We start from the raw sequence: 15086 nt of genomic DNA, 5'->3' as shown, positions 1-15086 counted from the left end.
TACTTTAACAAGAAAATATGCCCCCGCTCCCTGTTTCCTTAGAAGCTGCATTTTATCCTGTGGTCTACTTCATCCCCCCAACTCCCTACCCCAAACACAAAAATTTAGTCACACTTTCCTCTCCCGTTTCCTCTCCTTTTTCACTTTCTTTATGGCTCTTCCTTTTATGCCTGTACGTTGGGGTTTCCACGCTTCATTTAGCTCAGTTGTGAACCAGCATGTCTGGTGATAGTCGGGGCTAGGAGCCCAGAGCTGGGTCGAGTACATGTTTCTGTATCACAAAACCCCCAAACCTAGCCCATTGTTGTGGGATCCATTTGGACTCACGGTGACCCCATATGACAGAGTAGAACCGCGTCATAGGTTTTTTTGTGTTTGTGTGTGTGATCTTTACTATGGCTGTTCTATTTTGCCTTGTAGGCTCGCTATGAGATGGAATGGGTTCCATGGTAGTGGGCTTGGGAGGTTTGCACTGAAAGAGAAAGAAAATACAGCTAATTATAGAGTCTTCCAGAACAAGACCCTAAAGTGGTTTTACTCCATGGACAAACAACAGGGACAAACAACACTTTTGTTTCTTTCTTTTAATTTTCTTTTCCACTCCTTTCCTTCTAGACAGACCATTCATTCTTCATGGTGACTCCAGGTAGATTTGAACTGTCAACCATTAAGCTAGTAGCTCAGCACAAACTGTGCCACCGGTATCACAAAAAACATCCTCTAAGTCACATTGGTTAGTGGGAAAAACTCTTGGTCTGAGTGGCCCTTAAACCTTAGGACATTTGTTCCAATCCAAGCAGCTTTTTCAATGGTTGTGACTTCTTTATGTAGCAAAACATAATGTGAGTGACAATCCTTTGTGAATGAAAACAGCTTTAGTCTGAAAGTTGAGGAAATACATACTCCTATGTCTTTGTGTTTCTCACTCTTAATTTAAATGAACGGAAAGGAAGAGTCCTTCTGTACTCTTGGACACATTCCAATACAATAAACATGTACTTTTTAGAACTAGAAAGCTGTATGCAATCAACAAAGGCTTTTCCATTTCAGGTGACTCGTGCCATGATCTTGGGGCTTGATCACATGATCTGATTCTTTGTTCTTAGGTATCTTACTGTTTTGTTTTATATTGTGGTAAATATCTAGGTACCCAACATTCGGATATTTCAGCAATCCTCACATGCGCAACTCAGTAACATTAATGGTGCTCAACGTGTTGTTCAACCACCATCCTTATCCGTTCCTAAGCATCTTATTGTTTCAACTGTGTGTCTTAAACGGGGGCATTTTTGTTTTTAAAATAATGATGCTGTTAATACTTTCCACAGTGCAAAGCACAAAGTGGGTCTAACACTGTTTCTTTTTGACTTTCAGTTTTCCAGAACTATGGGGAACCCCCAATGGGCACTCCTCGTCTTAGGCTGTCTCCTCACAGGTACGAATCCCGGTCCTCTGCGAGTGCATTGCCCTGGAGAGGGTTTTGTTTCTAAGTTCCTAGTTCCTGTATTCTGTGTAGACAGTTCAGAAAAAAGACCAGAAAAACAGACCACCACCAATAATTAACCAGAATGCCACAGACTTTCACTCCCTTTTGCTGTATTGCACTGATTCCGCTTTTGAGAGAGCACCCTCCAGTGGCAGTTTCAATATATCTACATTCCTGACATTGAAATGGTCTCACTAGTAATAGTCCAAATTCTTACACAACTCTCTTCCTTTTTCTTGAATATGGGTTTCCAGTAGAGGTGGATCTGAGGATGTTAAGAATGTTTAAAGGAAACAAATAATAGAAAGTTCTGACTCAAGAAATCATACCTATTTGAAGTGGAAGAGGCTTGATTTGCTTGGAAATCTTAGAGCCACACTTTTCCTTAGAATCTAATAGAGGAAGTGTTTGACTCGTGGGGAATCTCATTAATTCTTCCCACCAGCAGGATGCTAATGGAGCTAAATATTTATTGGGATATTCATGCATTGCAGAATTCAACCTGAAAGCAATGCTTTCCTAATCTGAGAAGTTAGTTTGCTGTTGTTGTTATGTGCTGTGGAGTCAGTTCTGACTCATAGCGACTCTGTACAGGGTTTCTGAGGCTATAAATCTTTACAGGAGCAGAATGCCTCATCTTTCTTCCGCGGAACAGCTGGTAGTTTCAAATTGCTGACTGTGAGGGTTAGCAGCCTGATACATAACCGCTACCAGAGCTCCTTGAGAAGTTACTTTAACCAGTACCTTAGTGTTCAGTTCTTACTCAGATGGATATGATGAGTTTGAATGAGATCACCAATTGATTCTAAATTCCACTCAATATATATATTGCCTACCCATGGGTCTCTGGAACTCTGGTAGTATAGTTGAGTTCCGTGTTGTGCTGCTAACCACAATGCCAGCAATTCGAATCCACCAGCCCTCAGAAACTCTATACAGTGTTTCTGTGAGTCAGAACCGACTTAAGGGTACTTAACAACAACAACAATGGTCTGTCTCTGGGTGACACAGAAGCATTTATAGCCCCTATCTTAACAAGTAGCAGGAATGATACCCAAACTCAAACCCACTGGCACCGAGGTGATTCCGATTCATAGCCACTGGATGTATACAGGGTTTCCGAGACTATAAATCTTTACAGGAACAGACAGTCTCATTGTTTTCCCGAGGAGCAGCTAGTGAGTTTGAACCAATAACCTTGCTGTTAGCAGTCCAACACTTAACCCACAGTGTCACCAGGATACCTTAGCAGGAATGATAGTGGTCAGCTATGGAAGTTGGGTGTAATTTCCACATTAGGCAGCAGGGTAGACTAGAGAACATTAGCCAAGAATTGAGTAAGCCATAATATATCTCATATCAATTTTAGTTGTCTAGCGGAGCACCTGTGTACTGGCCCTGCGGGTTAATGCACTGGACTACAAGGTCAGTTTGAACTGCAAGGTTGGCAGTTCAAGCTCACCAGCCACTCCTCAGAAACCCTATACAGGGTCGCTATGAGTCGGAACTGACTTGATGGCACTCAACAAAAACAGGAGCAAACAATGAACGTGGAGTTTCCACCCTAAGTCTTACTCATTTTTTAAAAATAAAAGAAAAATATGTTCTTATTTTGAAATTAAAATCCACATAACCCTGCTTTGGCATCTGGAACTCATTAAAGAGAGCAGGCATGCCAGAGTGTTGCAAGAAATGGAAGAGGTGTCTTCTCGAACACACATCTGCTTTGTGCTTTGTTCCCTCAACCAGCCTCTGCCCGCCTAACTTCCCTGTTCCATTTGTCATTAGGAAAACCTCTGCAGGAAATGCAGACAAGGACGCCGCCAAATGTTCTCAAGCCTATACCCTCTTGGGAAAGTTTATGGTTGCCATAAGAGTCTGAAATATGGAATTGGACTCACACCTTCTCTATCCATTTGAGTGTCTGGAGGGACACTGAGGGGTGGGGGTTGGGGAGCTTCTGTGGCCTTTGGAGCATTTGCTGCTCTTGGCAGATGCAGTGGCTGTTATAATGGGGAGCCTTTCACAGCGTCCAGGCTAACGGATTTTTGCCTAGAAATGGCCATTATTGTTCAGATCCGATGCATCTATAGCTCTCTCAGTTCTCTGGGTGAGACCATCCCTTCTGGCCGCATCTTATTCAGAACATGTTTCCTTCACAGGACCTGGCCTCATAGTCTGCCAGCTTTCATTCCCCTCCATCCTTCCAAATGAAAATGAGATGGTTATGCAGCTGAATTCTACTTTTTCTCTGAGATGCTTTGGGGAGAGCGAAGTGAACTGGCAGTACCCCATGTTTAAAGTCGAGAATGTAGAAATTCGAAATGAGGAAAATAACAGTGGCCTTTTTGTGAAAGTGCTGAAAGTTGTCGGTGCCTTGGCGACCAACACGGGACTGTACACTTGCTATTACAACCACACGAAGACAGAAGAAAGTGAAGTGGAAGGCAGGCAGGTTTATATCTATGTGCCAGGTGAGTGGATGGCGTCCCGGGACCAAGTGGGCTTGTCTATGTCCTCTTTCTCATGTTAATGTATTATGGTTTTAAATTATAAAGATGGTTTGGAAAAAACATGGGAGAGCCCACACAAGTCCATAAAGATCATGTGTAATCTCACAACCAAGCAATGTTCATTGTCAACATTTCAGAGCTGTTTTAAGTTTGGAAATTCATTTTTTAAAAAATATGTCCCTTGGCATGGGTATTGTTAAAAAAACAAATCTGAAATATACAGATACGTATTCATTTCAGTGACATTCGGCAAGTATTAATTGTGTTTTCACTGTGTTAAGTGCTAAGGATGCAAAAAATTAATTGGATAGATCTGTCTTAGAATGGCTGACAATTCATTATAAGTTGTTTTTTTTTTATGACCATTATGCTTAATTTTAAGATTCAGTGCAAATATATGAATTGGAAGAGATTTTCATCATCTTTTAATTAAGATTTAGAGGGAAATCTTAAATTGATATCCAGTGTCCCCAGAAAAGAAAGGAGCAAGATAGGATTAAACGGAGTTAGTTAACTTGTTGGCTTTCAGTGGATTCCTGTTTCTGGTGACCCTATGTGTGTTCATGGTATTGTGCTGTGGGTTAATGTGCTGGACTGCAAGGTCGGTTGGAATCACAAAGTTGCCAGTTCAAGTTCATCAGCTGCTCCTCGGAAACCCTATACAGGGGTCGCTATGGGTCCGAACCAACATAACGGCACTTAACAGCAACAACAATATATGTCATAGTGGGTGCTTGGTGTAGGATAAGCACTCAACCATAAGGTTGGTGGTTCAAACTCATCAGCTGCTCCTTAGAAATCCTATACAGGGTGACTATGAATCAAACGGACTTGCCAGCACTTAACATGTGTGTCACAGTAGAACTGTACTCCATAGGTTTTCAGTGGTATGTATGTCAGATGTAGAACATCATATCTTTTTTTCCAAGACACTTCTGGGTGGATTCCAACTTCTAAGCTTTAGGTTAACACCTAAGTGTTTGCACCCCACAGGGACTCCAGGATTAAACATGAAAAGGTTTATTAGGGAAAAGCCCTATGAGAGTTAATGAGGAGGAATCCATTGTAAGTCTGATCCTGAGTGAAGCAGAGAAGGAAGGAAGGTGAGCTAGAAGTCCCTACTGTGCTGACGGATGGAGACGGGGCAAATGCAGTCTGGAGCCAGTAGGCTGTAAGAATCCCCTTGTGACTTCCGGGAAGGTTCTGCCTTAGAACTTGTCTCCACTCAGTTGCAGGGAAGCAGCCCTGCGGGGTGTGGTCTCCATGCAAATTTTGTGATGCATTTCAGAGGCAGTGCCCTTGGACAATTAGACTCCTGTAAGATTTACAGCCCCGGAAACCCTGTGTAGGGTCACCATGAGTCTGAACGGACTCCACGGCACATAACAACAACAATTGAGGATGCTTACTTAACAACAACAACAACTATGGCTACACTAATGGGCTAGGTTTAGACATGGACTTGACATGAATATGATCCACTTACTTAGCATTCAGAGTCCTGGGGTGGCTAAGCACTGAACTGCTAACCACAAGGTTAGCAGTTCAAACCCACTAACCACTCCTTGGAGACCTTATTTATACAGAGTTGCTATGAGTTGGAACTGACTTGAAGGTACTTTACAGTATTCACTGTGGTTTTGTTTTTTGTTTGTTTGTTTTTTTGGTAAGGATACTGCTTATCTATCTGTCCACCTATCCAGCCATTTATACATCTATCTACCTATCTATGGAGTCCTGGTATGGCACTGTAGGATAAGTACAAGACTGCAAGTTTGGTTTGAACCACAAGGTCAGTGGTTCCAACTCACCAGCCAGTCCTTGGAAACCCTATATTGGGTTGCTATAAGTTGCAACCCACGCAATGATACTTAGCAATAGCAAAACCTATCTGTATCAGCTTTTACTAAGAACAACTATGATGTCATTCACACATTGCCTGGCCAATACATGATGAGTAGTGGAGACTTGCATCTTAAAGGGAGGTCTGGATGATGTGGTATAGATACAAAACTATATTTTAAACTGAAATTAACTTGCCGATTTGTTTGCTGAAATCTTGGTTAAATTCTTATTAAAGAATTTGGAACTTTAAAAATAAATCCAAGTAATGACAATTCAGTATATCGATGGATGGATGAGTGGAAGGGGGATAGAGGCAGAGTACCTGCTTTGAAAACCAAGAACCCAACAGAGACCATGCTGTTTATAACTGTGACTAGCTTTGTTTTAGCAGAGGCAAAGTTATAGCAGTATGAATTTTAAATAAATAGTGTCTGTGATATAGAACTTTCTGACTCCTCAGGACTTTTTTTTTTTTTAATTAACTCCTATATCTTTTTTTGAAAAATCAACCAATGAAAATCCAGTTCTGTGGCTCACAATGATCGAAGTCCCCTGTGCATAGTTGTTGTTGTTAGGTGCCATCGAGTCGGTACCGACCCATAGCAACCTTATGCACAGCAGAACGAAACACTGCCCGATCCTGGGCCAACCTCACTATTATTGCCATGCTTGAGTCCTTCGATGCTGCCACTTGGCCAATCCATCTTGTTGGGGGTCTTCCTCTTTTTCCTCTGACCTTCCACCTTACCAAACATGTTATCCATCTCCAGCAACTGGTCCCCCCTGACAATATGTCTGAAGTATGAGAGATGAAGTTTGGTCATAGGGTTCCCATGAATTGGGAGCAGCAGGTAACAACAAAACTGTGGACATTCTCAGAGATCTGAACCCTCTACCTTTATTTCCTGATACTTTTAAGCAGAATATTCTTATCTTCCTTCTTAATAGTATAAAGTTTTATTTCACAAGAGGCGAGTGTTTTACTTAATTCACACAGAAATGCTACACTTCCATTCCTTTAGCCAAAGCCTCTAATGAAGAGAAGAGTGGAAACATGAGCTTGTTAAAGGTCCATGAGACTTGTCATTTCAGTTGTTTCAGATTGTACAAAATGCTTCCAGTTCACCCTTCTCCCAGCACAAACACCACTGAAGTACCCCGCATGGTTGGTGGACAGAAATCTTTTAATTTGTAATTATGGAGAATAAGGGGCCCTTTCTGAAACTGGTGCTTGAGACCCTTGGTATTTCTGACCACAGTAAGTTAAGTAGCTTGTTTTCTTTTGAAAAGAGAATTATCAAGCTATGGAATTATAAATCTTATTTATTACTTGAGAGATTATTAAAAAAAAAAAAAGATATGGTGTCTTAGTGGACCCCTGGTGTGGCACTGTAGGATAAGTACTGGACTACAAAATACAAGGTTAGTGGTTCAAACCCACCAACTGCTCCTTGGAAACCCTGTATAGGGCTGCTGTGAGTCGGAATTGACTCGATGGCACTTAATAACAACAATGACATGGTGTCTTAGTAGGGTAAGTCAAACAGTATTATTACTAGGGTTCCAGTTTATATATCCATAGGTTAATCCAAATAAAACGTATCTATAAATGTCTCTGCTATCTGCCTATGGCAGCAGCCACTTTCAGAAGTCCATGTGTCTTAATCTCCTTAGTTGTTGTTAAGTGCCGTCGAGTTGGTTTTGACCCACAACAACCCTGTATAGTGTTTCTAAGGAGCGGCTGGTGAGATTGAACTGCTGACCTTGAGGTTCAAATTGACCTTGCAGTCCAGTGCATCACATCATCACACTTGGACTTCAACCTCATTGGGCTGTCTTTAAAACAAGGTCCAGTCAAAAGAGTGGTTCCCAAGGGGATCTGCTGGGCCAGTTCAATCAAGACAGTGAGGTCAGCTCAGAAGGTTATGCTGACTATTTTGGGGGACTCCAAAGGGGTAATCTTGATAGATTTTCTGAAAGGTTACAGTACAATCATGGGTATTTATCATGAAGAAGAATTAAGAAGATTGAGAACTGCATTGGTAAGAAAAAGGACAGGAAACTTGCGCTGACAATTTTTTTCCCATCCTGACAATGCACCTGCTCATTCTTTGAGGGTAACAAGGACAGTCCTATGAGAATTTTGTTGGAAACCTTATCCCATCTATCCTACAGCACTGATTTTGCCCATTCAGATTTTTTGTTGTTGTCGTTGTTCTCCAAACTCAACGACATTTCAGAGAAACATGATTTGATTCTCTTGAGGATGCCAAAACTGTTGTTTTGACATGATGTAAATTGAAGAGTGCAGAATTCTTAGGGGAATGGTGTTGTTGTTAAGTGCCATTGAGTCAGTTCTGACTCATAGTGACCCTGCATAGGGTTGGAAACACTATCTTCAAAATGTATAGACCTTGATGAAAGATTTGTTGAGAAACAGTAACTTCACATTTTAGATATTTTTGCTTAATAAATGCTTCTATGATTTTGTAAAGGACACCTGGTGGTGTACAGAAACCTGTACAGGGTTGCTATGGGTCGGAACCTACTAGATGGCACTTAACAACAACAACAACCTGGTGGTACAGTGGGTTAAACAATAAGCTGCTAAACCGAAGGTTGACGGGTTTCTTTTGAAAAGATTCACAGCCTTGAAAACATATGGAGCAGTTTTATACTGTCCTATTGGGTCACTGTTGGAAGAGACACGACGGCGTTGAGTTTTAGTGATTTTGTAGCAATATTGTTTAGCTTACCCTCAGCTTTCTATATTGTTGTTGTTAGTTGCCATGGAATTGGCTCCAGCTCATGCCCAACTTATGTATAACAGAATAAAATGTTGTACTATCTTCATGATGTTTCATGTTTCAGATGTCATATATTTTATCCCATTCTGTGGTTATGTTAATCCGCCTCATTGATCACTACTGCCAATTTTATGAATTATTGGTAATATGAATTCTCAGAAGTGTTTCATTATTTTTCAGTCATGAATTTTTTTTCTCTTGTTGCTTGTTCTTTTGAACAGAGTTGAACTCTATTCTTTAATTGTCCATTTTTTAGTTTAGTTGTTTAGATTCTGATTTGAATTTCTGGCTAATATTTCCATTTAGCATCAGTTTCTTTTTAAATTAAGGTAGAGGCAATGTGGTGTAATTCATACTTTAAATCATCTCCTGGCTGATATGATAACTAAAGTTAGTGGGGAAACTTCTGGATGTGTGGGTAAAAGTAAAATTTCCACCTGAGATAATTAATGCCAATGGGATGATTTTTCTGGATATATTATGAAGGTGAAATTAATGTCTAAGAAGTTTTTGTTTTGTTTGTGGATTTGTTTTAAACTGCAGACCCAGAGGAAGCCTTTGTACCTCTGGACATGATGGAATATTTAATCTTCACGGAGGAAGAGGATGATTATGTCGTCATACCCTGCCGCACGACTGATCCTGAGACATCAGTAACCTTACTCAGTGGTGATGGGGTGGTCCATGCCTCCTATGACAGCAAACAGGGCTTTAACGGAACTTTCAACTTGGGGCCTTATACCTGTGAGGCCACGGTCAGAGGGAGGACATTTCAGACGGCGTCTTTTAACATGTATACTTTAAAAGGTATTTGTTCCCTCCCCTTCCCCTAAGGGTAATGGACAAAAAAATCATTTTCAAATCAGAGTCACTGATATTCGAGATTTTGAATTCCAGTTTGGGGATTTAAGACCCTACCTGTGCCATACAATGGTAGGCTGACCTTTGGGGCTATATAGTAATACTGTGTTTAAAATTACTAAAGGCAAAAATGCTGTCTTACCTCTGTAAGATTTCTTGTTTCATTAGTTGACTTCAAAACACATTGTAAGGAATTATTTTCTTACATAAGCCTCTTACTCACATTCCTAACCACAGTGCACCCCTCTGTCCCTCCCCCAAGGAAATACACATCCATGGGGGTTGGGTACCTGGATTAATTTTATTAACTTAAGAAAAGTGGTTTTAATTTTGAGAAAAGCTTGGAGTTGTCAACTTTATTCTTTTGATGTGAGTGATAAGTACGAATGGTAAAGTAAAAATGCAAGGTCAAGTCAACAGATATTCTTGAGCACTTTCTGCAGCAGAAAGAGCATGTGGTATAAATAGCTTGATGGGCTTCTTTTGTGCCAGGCTCTGTGTTAGGTTCTGGAAAAGTGGGCTAATAACTGGAAAGTAGATTGGAAGAAAGGAGGAGAATAAATGATGGGCAGGAAGGAGTAAAGTGCCTAAGAAAGGTACCGGTCAGTAAAGGTTCACTGAATAAATGAAGACACACATCAGTAAAAAGGATTACAATCTAGCATAATCAGAATGAATCCAAGTGTTGAGAACTCTGTTATTCTGTTTAACAGGAATTGATTGTTGTTGCAATGATTGTTACTTTACATTTCTGTATTATATGCACACATACACACCCATTGGTGGCTGTCAGAGTAGAAACTGTGCTGTGTGGCTCTGAAAGACACTGAGTTTTCGGAAATAGACCTTCAGGCCTTTCGCCGAGACACCTCTGGGAGGACTCAAACTGAGAGTGTTAACCATTTGTACTATCTTGGGATTCTACCTGTCATGCCAAATGGTGTATACCAACGCAGAATGAAGGACTTTCAGATTTCAGAGCAATTGATAGACAAATTATTTGTTTCAGGGTTTTCTTAAACACACACACACAACTCTTACATTGTTGCTGTTAAGTTCCATTTAAGTACCAACCCATAGTGACCTTATGCAGAGCAGAATGAAATACTGCCCGATCCTGGGCCAACCTCACTACTGTTGCCACGCTTGAGTCAGTCCATCGATGCTGACACTTGGCCAATCCATCTCTTTGGGGGTCTTCCCCCTCTTATCGATCCTATTAAAAACAATAAACAAACAAAACCCCCAAACCTTATGAGATTCTAACTACACTATGGCTATTTAGGTCCTTGTGTTTGTTGTTTTTTGTTTTTATAGCAACGTCAGAACTTGACCTAGAAGTGGAAGCTCTGAAAACTGTGTATAAGACAGGGGAGACGATTGTGGTCACCTGTGCAGCCTTTAACAACGAGGTGGTTGACTTCCAGTGGACGTACCCCGGAGAAGTGGTAGGTACTGCCAAGGCTGGTGGGGGCATGTAGCGGAGCTCCAGGAAACTCAGGAGATGCGTATTCCTGTTATTCTGTTATTGAATGAACACACCCCGCCAAGCTTTCCTTGACCTACCATTTATTTGTGGTAGGCATTTTTTCCAAACCAAAGTACATGCTATTTGTCTCAAAAGTATGTAATTAAAATATTGCTTTTTAAAACAACTTTTTTTTTCTGATTATAAAACTAATACAGTTTATTGTTGAACCTTTGTAAAAGATAGAGAAACAGAGAACCCATTTCTCAGTGTCTCATTGTTAGTATTTTGGACAGATAAATTTAAAAAATATTTTTAAAATAGATTTTCTACATAGATCTAAAACCAAATTCAAACCAAACCAGTTGCTGTCAAATTAATCCTGACCCATGCAGCCTCATATTTGTCAGAGTAAAACTGTACTCCATACCAGGGAGATTCAAGAAGTTTGCAGAAACATTCCATTATCTTTTAATTCTTGTTTCTAGGCTCCATATGCACTTTGCCATTATACATCTGGCAGGGCAAAGCCTGTATACAAAAGACACGAGGTATATGTGTTAGATGCTGTCATGTTGACTACATCCTGTTCTCCCACAGAGATTTCTGAACTCGTATCATAAGGAGCCTTGGTGGCTCTGTAGGATAAATACTGGACTGCTGACTGTGAGGTAGGCAGTCCAAACCCACCAGCCACTGCTCAGTAGAAAGATGAAGTTTTCTCATAAAGATTTACAGCCTTGGAAAGCCTATATAGGGTCATGGTGTGGCACTGTGGGTTAATGCGCCAGACTGCAAAGCCATTTGAACTGCAAGGTCGGAAGTTCAAGCTCACCAGATGCTCCTCAGAAACACTATACAGGGTTGCAATGGGTTGGGATCAACTCGATGGTACCTAACAATAACAAATGTGCTGAATCTACTTGATGGCAATGGACTTTTGATTTTATTATAATTTTGTGGATCATGGATGTATATGCAGTTGGACATTGTCCTAACAGACATTATACAATGCATGATTGTATACACGCTTAATAATGAATTGTTACATGTTTTTCTCCTCAGCAGTATAGGACAGGCACTTTAAATGTCATTAAATATCCTTCTAAGCAGGTAGCTTTTAAAAAGTGGCTTTCATCTCCTTCTTTTATAGAAAGGCAAAGGCTTTATAACACTCAAAGAAATCAGAGTCCCATCCATCAAACTGGTGTACACTTTGACAATCCCTGAGGCCACGGTGAAAGACAGTGGAGATTATGAATGTACTGCTTGTCAGAACACCAAGGAGGTCAAAGAAATGAAGAAAGTCACTATTTCTGTTCATGGTATAGTCTGCTTTCTAAACTGCCCGTTGTCCATGCTGCTCGGGATCCACCATGTGGTAATTCTTACTTAATGGAAACTTTTCCTTGTGCAGAGAAAGGGTTCATTGAAATCCAGCCCAACTTCAGCCAGTTAGAAGCTGTCAACCTGCACGACATCAAACATTTTGTGGTGAACATAGAGGCCTACCCTCCTCCCAGGGTATTCTGGCTGAAGGACAACCTGACACTGATTGAAAACCTAACAGAGATCACCACAGATGTCGAACAGATTCAGGAGACAAGGTAAAGACAGACCTTTCCCAAGCTTGTCTTTTCTTTTTCGTTGTGTGTGCTCCATAGACAGAGGTGTGTGTCTGACAACTCAAACCAAAAGTCAATCTGTTAAGCTTAACAATCTGATTTAAATGCCTGAAGGTTCTGGGGTAAGGTGGTGGACTAGACAGATACGCTGAGCTCAGACAAGGACATGAGAGACCAAGTGAAATAGGTATGAATGGTGATCCTAGAACCCTGAGTTTCAGAGGAAAGGATAGAGAGGTAGACTGAGTGCTGCCTGGGAGAGGAATTGGAGTGGAAGCAGTGAGAATGGAGGTGGATGGGTGGGCTGTCAGCTGACCTGGCCATCTTGAGATTTTCAGGGCAGCTGTCAATTGACATAGTTGCCTGGTGGCACAGGATGAGACTGGAGGTTGGTGGTGAGTGGGGTGTGGTTTTCCCTTGTTCTCAGTGCTCTTATGGTAGCTGGGGCATGGCCAGGAGGGCCCACCCTCACTTTCCCAGCATCCTGTGCAGCCTCTGCTCTTTCTGGAACCAGGCACTGGATATAACACCCCATTGTTGTAGGTGTGTGAATTCCTCAAGATATATATATATTTTTTTTCTGTTGCTTGTTTTGGACCGACAGCAATTGTGCTCACACAGCCCATCCATATCCGTATCTCCTGCTGCTCCACCCACTGAGCTAGTGCCACTACCCATTCTTGGACCACCTGTCCAACAAAACCCAGCCAACATCAGGCAAACCTACTCTGACCAAGCAGCAAACAAAGAACTACACTCATACTTTCAGTCTCTATTACACCCACCAGGAGACAGATGCTGAAATGCCTAAGAACACATCAACATGAAAATATCAATTAAATATAAATATGACAACAGATAACTTCAGCATACACAAAGAATCAAAGACATACTGGCTCAAACAAGTGACCAAAATTTAGCACCAGAGAATATGATACCAGAAATGAAATTGGAACGAATTCAAAAGAATGATACTCAAGTACCTCCAACGGATTGAGAGAAAGACTGAGAAAACTTCAGGTGAAATCAAGGAAAACACAGATAACATTTTAGAAGAATCCAGGAAAACACTACAAGAACAAACAGAACAAAATAAAAAATGAGAAGTCATACAAAAACAGCAAATAGAAATCCAGAAGATTAATACTATAGTTGCAAAAATAGATAATGTATTGAAAGGGCAAATGAGTAGTATTGAATCCATGGATTGTTGACTTAATTAGCTTGAAGACAATTCTTTCATCATTCATCTTCTAGAGGAACTATCAGAAAAAAAGAACCAATTATGTAGGACATCATTAAGAGGAATAATTTATGTGCAATTGGCATTTCAGAACAGGCAGAGACTGGGAAAAAAAAAAAATCACAGAAAAAATTATCAGAGTTGTTGGAAGAAAATTTCCCTAACATCATAAAAGATGAGAAAATGCATTCAAGCAGATGAATGAACTCCAAACAGAATAAACTACAAAAGAAAATCACCAAGATATATTTTAATGAAACTTACCAAAAAACAAAGAAAGGTAAGAATCCTGAGAGTAGTTTAGGAAAAACACAAAAAGATACCTACAAAGAAGAACCAGTAAGACTAAACTTTGATTTCTCAGCAGAAATTATGTAAGGAAGAAGGCAATGGGATGACATATATAAAACTCTGAAAGAAAAAAAATTGCCATCAAGAATCATATACCCAGCAAAATAGTTCCTCAAATATGATGGCGAAATTAAGACATTTCCAGATAAACAGAAATTAAAAGAATTTCTAAAACTAGAATAATCTTACAAAAAAATACTAAAGGAAGTTTTTTTAAAAAAATGCTTTATTGTGTGTTATGTGATAGTTTACATGGGAGAACATTAGCTTCACATTGATCCCATCATTTATTGTTTCCTTGCCATGGTTATAATCCCCTCTATGCATCATCCACCAACCACAGGGTATACTCTGAAAGCCTGCTCCCTGATTGTCAGCACACAGCCCCCTCCCTCTCTGGGTACAAAGTCCCCAGCCGCTCCATCTCTCCACGTCGTCTCTGCCTCTATCTCTGGCATCACTGCTTCTGTGGGTGGGGTTCTGATCTCTGCTCTTCTCCCTTGATGGTCCCAGGGACCTTAAATGGCATTCTTTGGCTAGAGAACTAACAATAGCAGCCAGCAACCTGTGATTAGTATACATAACTCAACCCAGATATAGAAGTAGCCAAAGTAAAAGAAATTTACAACACTGAAAATAGAGAACCAAAAATATTAGTTTGTATCAACAAAAAAAATGACAAATAAAAAGAAGGAATAATATAGTTCCAAATCCAAAATATATTATCTAGAGTTCAAGAATTAATAAAATAAAAGGAAAACTCATTGTAATCCTAAAACGAGACCAAACCTATCCCTAGACCTAGTGCAACCCCTTCCCCTAACCCTAACACTAACTGTAGTTCTAACCCTAACCCTAACAATATATGAAGCCCTATGCCTATCCTA

At 40.4% G+C, this 15086-nt stretch overlaps 1 protein-coding gene across 1 annotated transcript in view; it reads left to right on the top strand.

The window, feature by feature from the left end:
* The first annotated feature begins 1386 nt into the window (after positions 1-1386).
* PDGFRA (platelet-derived growth factor receptor, alpha polypeptide) overlaps positions 1387-15086 on the top strand; it is a 70133-nt gene continuing 56433 nt past the window's right edge. The window contains 6 exon segments of the mRNA XM_006868059.1: positions 1387-1435; positions 3649-3960; positions 9195-9458; positions 10830-10960; positions 12134-12305; positions 12398-12587. Of these exon segments, the coding sequence (XP_006868121.1) occupies positions 1387-1435; positions 3649-3960; positions 9195-9458; positions 10830-10960; positions 12134-12305; positions 12398-12587 (1118 nt within the window).

Source organism: Chrysochloris asiatica, unplaced genomic scaffold (assembly GCF_000296735.1).
Source record: "Chrysochloris asiatica unplaced genomic scaffold, ChrAsi1.0 scaffold00115, whole genome shotgun sequence".
Taxonomy (NCBI): Eukaryota; Metazoa; Chordata; class Mammalia; order Afrosoricida; family Chrysochloridae; genus Chrysochloris; species Chrysochloris asiatica.
The sequence above is the reverse complement of the archived record's forward strand: the minus strand, read 5'-3'. Positions and strand labels throughout refer to the sequence as shown.